Source organism: Cupressus sempervirens, chromosome 4 (assembly GCF_028749045.1).
Source record: "Cupressus sempervirens isolate cs-2001-9-10 chromosome 4, ASM2874904v1, whole genome shotgun sequence".
Classification (NCBI taxonomy): domain Eukaryota; kingdom Viridiplantae; phylum Streptophyta; class Pinopsida; order Cupressales; family Cupressaceae; genus Cupressus; species Cupressus sempervirens.
The window spans coordinates 227,357,944-227,368,491 of NC_143121.1; the positions used below are offsets into that span (position 1 = coordinate 227,357,944).

At 31.5% G+C, this 10,548-nt stretch overlaps 1 protein-coding gene across 1 annotated transcript; it reads left to right on the forward strand.

Moving 5' to 3' along the window:
- Positions 1-1,212: 1,212 nt before the first annotated feature.
- LOC149560820 (putative disease resistance protein At1g50180) lies at positions 1,213-4,118 on the forward strand. The gene has a single exon (XM_089824837.1). It carries the CDS (start codon positions 1,341-1,343, stop codon positions 4,068-4,070), a length of 2,730 nt encoding a protein of 909 aa, XP_089680963.1. The 5' UTR covers positions 1,213-1,340; the 3' UTR covers positions 4,071-4,118.
- Positions 4,119-10,548: the final 6,430 nt, after the last annotated feature.

The following is a 10,548-nucleotide window of genomic DNA, read 5'->3' on the forward strand; positions in this document are numbered from 1 at the left end:
AAACCAAAAACCCTTGCTTTCCGTAAGAATCACGTCTAATAATTTTCTTATTTTATGTTGAATGTGATTCGAGCACAATCAAAGATGAAATCACCACTGACGCGATAACCAGGAATGCTCCAGAACGCTATCCAATAATGGCAAACAATTTTACTTTATTCAATATTTGGGCAGAAATTGTACAAAAGTGAAGTCAGCATTTATCGTACAGCTAGTCATCATAAATCAGAAGACGAGCAATTGAAAACCGTGTAGGTAAATAGTCGTTGTCAATGAGAAAGCATCGACAGACAATGGCATAATTGATGTGCTCTTTATTCCACTGAAGGTATATCGAATAAACTTTGCCCTATATTGGACTAAAAGCATCCTTCTATTATAAATTTAGAACCCTAAATCCCAATTAAAGTAATACGAATAAGCTTTTCTATATATTTGACGGGAGGCCTCCTTTGTTAGTATTTTATAACTCAGGGAGAAGTCAGGTCATTGTGCTGGCATTGAATTGATTTTCTACTCAATTCCATCATCCTTTAATTTGAGTCTAACAAATCAAATCAGGGATGGCTACACTTTCCGTTCATTTCATCTTAATCTTGCGAGAGAGACGTTAAATATAATTGTACTAACAAAATTAAATACATTGTTAAATTTAAGGATGGGCTAAATTACATATATTAATGTTTCAATATTCATATTTAAAGAAACTCTGTCACACATTTTTTATACAGTTGTATTATGTAATGAAATGATATTCAATATAACATCAAGTTCTAAGCTTTAAATGATCACACTAATAAGCAAATTTAAATTTAGGTTTTAATGTTTAAAAAGGATATGAATATTAGCGTGTTCTTTCTTTATAATATAACTGTGTTATTTCTGAATTCAATTGTATTAATATTCTTTTTATGAACTTCAGAATATAAAAAGCTTAAAAAGATCAACACTCATTACCAAAATAAATCAACTTCCAAATCTTAAAAACTAGTTAACTTAAGAACATTTCGATGGAAGTGAGAACTTTTAGGGCCGTGGCTTGCAAGAAAGGAGTAATTATTGGGTCTTACATTATTCATAGCTTTGGAATGTATTCATACCTCCTTTACTTATTAAAGTGATATTCATACGGTATACCTCTCTTTCCAGTTCAGCGCGCATCTTTGAAAGCCAAATACAAGGGAATCCACCATTCAAAACAAGATTGCTTGCTACACAAGCCTTCTTCGGTTATAATTTCAGAGAGTTGCGGGATTTTTTCATATTCACATTCAGTCAAGTTCAAATTGCATTAGCCTCCCATTTTACTTTCTAAATCCATAGTCTCTAGCAAATCAAAGATGGCAGCTGGACTTGCTATTACGCTTGCCAACGCTGTGATGGTAAAGCTTGGCAACATTAAAGCACAGGAGGCATTGAATGAAGCGCCTCTCTTACTCAGCTTTAGAAGTGACTTTAAATTGTTGGAGAATAAGCTGAGACGGATATGTGCTTCTCTACAAACTGCAGATGAGCAAAACACGCAGAATGCTTCTGTAAAGAAATGGCTGGCGGAAGTGACGAATATTGTTTTTGATGCAGATGATATAATAGATGAGTGTGCCGTTGATCATTTGTATCCAAGTACTAGTCAATCATGTGTGCCCAATTGTAGTCAATTAGTCTTCCGTTATAAGATTGGGAACAGGATTAAGGACGTCAAAGATAGGATTAGCTCTGCCATTGAAGAGGCACAGAAGATCAACCTTTCCCGTGATGGAACCCGTTTAAGTCAGCCATCAACCAGTACATCTGGAATTCAAAGGGAAGCAGAGTGGAGAAGATGGGACGTAGTAGACCCTCCAGCAGTGGGTATAGACTACAAGGTGGAGGAATTTATGAGATTGTTAGACAACCCTGCTATTGGAGTTGTTGCCGTCATTGGAATGGGCGGGCTAGGTAAGACTTTTCTTCTCCAGCACGTCTTCAATAGATATAAACAAAGGTATGAGCATTATGCCTGGATTTCTGTTTCAAGGACTTGTTATCCTAGAAAATTACAATGTGATCTGGCCTCCCAAATTGGTTTACATCTAGAGCACGGTATAGCTGATAGGCAACTAGTTCAGTCCATACAAGGCAAGTTAGGGGGCAAAAGTTGTTTGATTGTTCTGGATGACGTGTGGAGTAGTAGTGTAGAAGGTAACCTGATATCAAGACTTGGCCTTCCCACTGGGCCCAATAACCATTGTAAAATAGTGGTTACCACCAGAAATAGAGATGTCGTTGAAAACATGAATGCCCATGTGTATGAGATGCAATACTTGTCCGCACAAGACAGTTGGAGACTGTTTTGCATGTATGCCTTCCGAGATCGTGAGGATAATAAGCCTCCTGAGGAGTTGGAGAACTTGCCTCAACAAGTTGTAGAAGAATGTGGGAGGTTGCCACTGGCCATAAAGATAGTGGCGGCATCCATGGCTAAGGCTTGGCTCATATCAGATTGGGAGTCCAAGTTAGAGCAGTTAAAGTATGTAGGAAGGGCAGAGGACACCATAATGAAAATCCTCAAGCTCAGTTATAACTCCTTGCCTCCCCATCTTAAATCCTGTTTTGCCTATTTTTCCTTCTTTCCAGATGATACCCACATATATTTTTCTAGGATTGAGAGCACTCAGGGTATACACCAAGACTATCTGATATATTTGTGGATGGTTGAAGGTTTTATTCCACAGGAACAAGGGAAGGATCTGTGGGACATAGGGTTTGATTACTTGCACCAACTGATCGATCTATGTTTGGTGGATGTAAACACAGTTTCTATTTGCTACACTGTACATGACCTGTTACATGATTTGGTTGTTTTTATAAGTAAAGAAAATGGATGTAAATTTGATCTTCGCTTCAATGACACTGCAAGTTACCGCAGGCTTCTGCTAGGAAAAAAAAGTTTAAATACTAATGTACTTTCAGAAAGGCCTCTTTTTGGTCAGAGAGTTGTCCGCACACTATCACTCTCCCAGAATCCTAGTATTGCAAGTATTCCACTTCAGATGTTTGATCGTGTGAGATTACTTCGGGTTCTTGACTTCAGCAGCACTGCCATCTCTTCACTGCCAGAAAGTGTTGGGAAATTGAAGCTTCTTAGGGTTTTCAATATGTCAAACACAGAGATCAGCGTGGTGCCAGATTGTGTTAGTAGATTAAAAATTCTTGAGTTTCTTGATGTTTCCCATTGCAAGAGCCTACAACGTGTTCCTGACTGGATAGGTGAGCTCAGATGTCTTTCTTATCTGGATGTAGAGTGGTGTTCACCTGAGCTTACCAGAAGTGGTATGCCCAAGGGAATGTCGCAACTCTCGAAACTGAGGACACTGAAATCAGATTGCTTCCCTCTCTCTGTTGAAGAAAATGATTTCTTAAATGTTAAAGATGTTGGCAATTTGATAAATCTTCATGAAATAAGCTTCAAGATAAAAGATGTACGGGAATTGAGAAGCTTAGAAGGTGGTGCACTTCACCGTCTGATCAAAATGGGGACTCTGGTAGTACAGAATGCCATTCCAGCTGATACAGAAGAATCCAATCTTCCAGCATTTCCAAAGAGAATGAATGTTATGAGAGATCTTAAAGAACTTTTTCTTGAGCGTTTCTCTGTAAGTTGGATATGTGAATTGAAAAACTTGACACTCCTTTCCTTGGTGAGTTGCAGTGATTATCCATGGCTCCAAAGGATGCCCAACTTACAAATATTGTTGTTTGAGAATGACTCCAAGAGCAGAGAGTTGCCAGAGAATTTTGGAGAGAGTGGGGGATTTCCTAATTTGCTCAGTCTGCAGATTAGGGATTTCCCTCATTTGAAGAAGCTGCCGGCGTTGAAGGAGGGAGCAATGCAACGTCTGGAAGGACTTGTGATAGTTAATTGTCCACTGGTGAAGAAAGTTCCAGAGGGAGTGGAAGGGTTGCGGGGACTAAAGAGAATATTGGTGAGACAGGCAAGTGATGAGTTGAAAGAAAGGTTAGGGGATGGTGGGGGAGATTGGGTAAAAGTAAAAGCTAGGAATCCAAATGTAGACATCAAATTCATATAATAGTGGTTGAGATATTTTCAAACTTCATATATTGATTAACTTAAGCCATTTCTTGTGTAATCTTGTGTAATAGTTTTTCAGATATTTTATCTTGAAAATAATTTTATTTATTTTAATCTGTGATAAATATTTTTTTAACTATATATTGTTTCAGTATACGTATATGTATATTATTGTATTCTATTTTTAAAACTATACCTAAAATTATATCTATATCTTTTATTTTCATTTTTTTTTGGCATTAACTTAATCTTTTTATTTTAATTTCTAAAAAAATAATGATTTATATCATTAAAGATATTTTATGTAGTGTTTATTAAACTATTTTTAAAAGTATATTCTTTTATAATAAAATTTAAAAGTCTAACCTCATTGCCAAATTTAACCTATAAAGATAAAAGTTAACACTAACATACTCACCCCATCCCATTCCACAATTTATGCCATTAATAATTCTAATATAAACATTAATGTATAAGTATTGTGTAAAATTCTATATATTTTATTAAGAAAATAATTTAATTACTTAGAAAATTGAAAAAAATCATTATACCAAAATATTGTACACTTAAAACTAATTTTTTCATGACTTTTAATGGGGTCAACTTCAATTAACCAAATAAAAATGTGCACGTGTCTTTAAGCATCAACTTGCAAGAAAATGTTAGGAAGTAGAACTTTCATTTTAACTCATAGATATTCATATAAGACAACATCAACCATATTGTGTGCATTCAGTTTGTAGTATGTTGTTACTTAGAAGGTTATATTGAATAAATGTAAATTATAAAAAATAAGTTGCACTCATAAATTACAAGAGAAGATTAAAAGTCTAACATAGGATGATAATTATAAGGCAATAGCTAACAATACATAGAGAATAAGACAATGCAACAACTATTAACTACAAAATAATAGTTGAAAAGAACAAAATAAAATCTAGAACAACTATAAATTATATAGAAAAAATATAATCTAGTGTGTAAGTTTGTTGGATCTCGAAATAGATTTTTAAATTCTTCTTAAATTGAATTCACACAATACCAAATATTTGAGTAAAGCTCTTAGAATGAAACTCCTTAGTGAGCATCATTGAGATTACTAAAGATATTTATACACTTATAACACAATGTATGACACAATTAGCTATAAAATTACCATGTAATCCCACACTAAGAAAGGCTTCTTTCCAATTCAATTTATGCTCAAAAATAACTGATAAATTATTTTGTACATGGTTGTATTATTTCATAATCAATTGATATCCCTAAAAGACATGCTTCATACTTTAGTGCGTGAGAAAAAATGGATAATGATTGATTTAAACCAACATACATCTCAACCTAACTACAACTAATTTACAACTTGCAATGTAAAGTCTTCCAAGAAATTAATTGTGCATTTACCTTGGCTTTATCATTTAATCAAGAATGTCTCCAAGTTGTACATTATTCATACTTGTAATACCTTCAAATCTACAAGCACATGTACGAAATGGTTCTCAATGTCATATTATTTGAGCCATATTGAATGGGTTTGAGAGTTCTTAAGAATCTCGATATTATCTCCAAGCATATTGAATTGGTTTAACTTCTTGATAAGGTCAATTGTATGTATTTCTTGAGAGCATAAAATTTTACATATTTCATGGGATTAAATTATCTACAATTTTATAAGCTATTATGAAAATAGATGTTATGAAGTATAATATTATATTTTCAAAATTAAAATAAAAGTTTCAAACAAAAAAATTATGTATATAGATAAGGATGTGGATGTATATGTGTATGTCAATGTGCATGTATAAGTATATATATGTATGTTTGTGTATCCATCTATTTTTGTGTACATACATGCATAAATACCTATGTTTTTGTATAGATAGATAGATAGATAGATAGATAGGTAGATGTGTGTGTGCGCACGCGCTTGCATGCAAATATATCCATACATGCATATACATTCATAAATATAGAGATTCCTCCACCCTCTAACTTAAAAAAACTAAGAAGTCTCAAAGGAGAATTACAATCTATTCAAAGATCCATTGCACACTTAGCAAAAAATATCACCCTTTCCAATTTTTCCTTCAGAGTTATGTGACTTTCTAATGGAAAGATCAACACCAAAAGGATTTTCAAAAACTAAAGGACCAACTATTAAACCCACCAAATATAGTGCCTCCTATTGAAGGTAAGTCATTTATGATGTACTTCTTGGTGATTGAAACAATATTACAAGTTGTTATTACATAAAATACAATGAAGAAGGAAAGGAGAGAGTAATTTATTACATAGGAATACTTGTGGGCAACAAACAAAATTATGCACCCATTGAGCATGCATATATTATAGTTTTATTTATATTTCAAGAGTTGAGGAATTATATATTGAACCATAAGAAAATGCTTGTAGAAAGAATATATCCATTAGAGTGCTTTCTAAGAAAATAAACTCTTATTGGATGACTATCAAAGTGGAAATGATCCCAACAAAAATTGGTATTAATTATCTCTATCAAAAAATAATAAAAGGGAAGGTCGTAGAAGATTAAATTATTGATTCCATCATTCAAGATAACCACCAATTGTTAATGACATTTCAAATGAACCTATATATATATATATATATATATATATATATATTGTGTTACACCTTGAAATAAATGAATGATTTAATTTGATAGTTCACACAAGTAATTGGGACTAGGAATCTTATTCATAATTCCTCAAGAAGATACTATCCCTAAATAATACAAAATAGCCTTTAAATGCACAAATAATATAGTTGAGTATGAGGCTCTAATTACAAGATGAAAATTTTTAGTGCAATAGAAAATACAACACCTTCAAGTATATGCAGATTCTCATTTAGTAATGTGCTAAGTCAACAATTACTATGTCACAAAATATGAAAAATGGCGCCTTTCAAGAAACTAGCTGATTTTATCAAGGTTGAGTTTGTTCCTACCAAGTTTTATCAAGTACTGAGACTTCAAAATAAATTAGTTGATGCTATGGAAATAAGCCATCCATGATTTATATGTTGTAAAACAAAGAGAGATATAAATTTCTAGTGGAATAATTACTAATTCTTTCTTTTTAGGTTTCATAGTTTGATTTTTGTATGGAATTGTTATTCCCAATCACCCTAGTAGGAAAACACATACAATTACCTAAACATAATCTAAAGTCCTTTTGGTGTAGAAGCACCTAGTCACCATATAACTACAAGAGATAAAAATGGATATTTTAATGATTTATGTTCATTTTTATATGTTGCAATGTCATTCTATATAATGGAATCCAATTGAAAATAAAACTTGTAACAAAAATGTAATGTTGTCCACTTTGTCATAGTTAAGGTCCCAATTGTTTTAATATGTCAAAAGTTGTAAAATAACCCTTGAAAGGGTAATAAACATGTAAAAGGTTATTAAATTTTCATTTGGATAAGTCTTGAATTTTTATGCAAATTCATGGAATCACATTTTTAAAAGGTCTCAGAAGTTGTCAAGAAGATGAAGAGTTGCAAAAAATACAACAATGTAAAATTCCATTAAAGTTGTAAATGGAAGTCCAAAGGCCATGAGTGGTATTTGTAATGCCTAAACTGAACAAGAAACTATAAAATTAATATTAAGGTCTAACTAAAAAAGGAAGGGAAAAAAATTTAATAGTTAAGATCTTTTGGAGCACTTTGTACTTGTTATTTTGATTGGTTTTTCTATTTCTTTTATCATTTCCAAGATTTGTATGTCCATGTAAAACTTGAAAATGATGTATTATTAATATGGAAGAGTATAAAAATAAATAATCTTTCCAATTATTTTTATTTGAGTTTATTTCATGCATATTTGAGAAAGTCATGAGCATTCTATGGATGACAAGTTTTTAGATTTTTATATTATAGTCATATTGAAGAAACGTGTATGATTGTTTAATTGATGTTTTAAGGTATGAAACTTATATTTCTGAAAAGAGAGATTAATTATCTCTATAAAGAAAAAAATGGGCATTTTTTTGTTAAATTTTGTAAAATTTATGATAGTTTTAGGGAGAATTGATTTTTAACCCTCTTCAATGGAGTCATGGAAAATGGATCTCAATGTAGAGACCATAAATTTAGATTCCACTGTTGGATTTTCCTAAGTTTTGGATATGTCTTTGAGGGATGATTTTTTTCCCAATTTCAATGATTGGATTAAGGAAAAAAGATCAAGTTAAAAAGTTATGAATCTTTGTGTGTAGTTCTATCTAGAATGGCAGAATTGAAGATTAAGTTTTGAAGACTAATTTGTTATTTGGTAATGCTAATTTGATAGATGTTTGTATTGGGAAACATGTATTAATGCTTCTATTATGTTAAATAGATTTTTTTTATGATTGGAACTCCATGACTAATTTGGGGGTTCTTGAAGGGTTATGTAGATGCTTTGCATTACTTTTCACAAAGTTGTCTAATAACCAATGCTAATATCCAATATGTAGAGACTCGAGATATGACATCATCACTAATACTCTTTACAAATGTTCCTCCAAACATACCATCCTCAAAAACAAAATGTATTAGGTACAAATCTCTTCACATGAGGCATATAATGGTGTATTTGGAGGCCATTTCAATGGTCTAAGTATGGAAAATAAACTCAAAAGAGCTATATATTATTGGTCCATAGTAGAACAAGATATTGATAATTTTGTAAATAAATTTCATAAATTACAAGTTTATTAAGACCTAGTTCATGTTCCAACATAAAGATTTTATTGTTTTAGCTCACCATCACCCTTTTCTCATTGAGGATTTCATCTTATAGGGAAGATTTAGCCTACTTCTACCAATAGAAACAAGTTTATAATCATTGTTAATGAATACTTTACCAAATGGATTGAGGTCATCCTTATGAAATATATAATTACTAAGAAGATTTCAAAGTTAAACCTAAATTAGACTTAATGTCACTATGGGATTCCTTTAAAAATTATTACTAACAATGGTATTGCATTCAAAAATTAAGATCTAAAATAAATTTGGGAAACAAAATCAACATTTAACATTGGTTATATTTCCCATATAGTCCAAAAGGTAATGGTCAATCCAAGGGGTCCAATAAAACCATCATCAAGTTAACAATAAAGAGTATAAATGAAATTGGCCATGATTTGCATATGAAATTGAATCCAATTGTATGGATATATTGTACTAGTGTCCATACTCTTGTTGATTCTACATTGTATTCCCTAGTTGGCCATGATTTGCATATGAAACTAAATCCAATTATATGGACATGTTATACTAGTGTCCATACTCCTACTTATTCTACATTGTATTCCCTAGTTTATGGTGTTGAGGCCTTATTGTCCATAAAAGTTAATATATCTTCATTAAAAAATTTGTTGCATAACCTAAAGGGTGAAGAAAAATATAGAGTATCCAAACCAAATAAACTAGAAATTTTGGTTGAAATAATAAAAGATAGCTTATTCCATCTAAATGCATATCAAAAGTGTCTAAAATGAAATGTTAAAGGTAATCATTTTGAAGACAGATATCTTGTATTAAAGATGAATCTTTAAAATGAACAAGATAGAGAAAAGCTAGTAATATTTAAGACACACTATATTGTCTTGTGTATAGTCACTACAACCTATGATTCCAAAGTTTATCATCATGTAACACTAAAGAGAGAACCTCTTTCAAGTGTACTTAATAACATGCACATCTACAAGTATTTAACTATTGTCATAATTGATTTAGTTAATGAAGTTATTGAAGTTGTCAAGTTGTTGATGGTTAGAACATGGTTTCTAAACATGATATCAATTATACTATTTATCATTGATGCCAAACTATTTGACATATTGTTTTGAATTGTTACCATGTCTTTAGTAGAGGAAGTGAAAAAATGTTGAGAAGGGCACATAATTAAGTTAATAAGGATCTTATTAGGTAACAATTAGAACATACAATGATAGATAGTTAAATGGTTTGATTGTTTATCAGAATATAGACAGGTGTATAGCAAAAAGGATTCTAGTTGGTGATAATCATAATTAAGTAAAGAAGTGAAAAATAAAGTTTTGTAGAAGATAGATTATATCAAGAAATACTTATTAGAAAGAATAGGAATTATCAGTAAACTAGAAGAAGACTTTTATTAGATTAAAGGATTCTTATCACAAATAGTAGAAACTTATAGTCAAGAAAAGACTAAACAAAGGGTAGATGTTAATTCAAATTGAGAATATGGGATGACACAAAGCATACTTCAAGGAGCATGGTGATGACACTAAAATTGAGACAAGAAAGATAAGGATAATTCTTTAAGAAGTGGCTGCAAGGTCAAGAATTACTTGTGGAGATGATGGAATTTGCAAGAATAATTTGATGATGAATTTTTGATCATTAGATATAGATTTAATGTTTATTATTGTAATACTACCATATAAAAGAAAAAGAGGAAGAATCTTACTATTGTG

What these genes read in the sequence shown, in the direction of transcription:
- LOC149560820 (XM_089824837.1), top strand. Translation starts at nt 1,341, where the DNA reads ATGGCAGCTGGACTTGCTATTACGCTTGCCAACGCTGTGATGGTAAAG.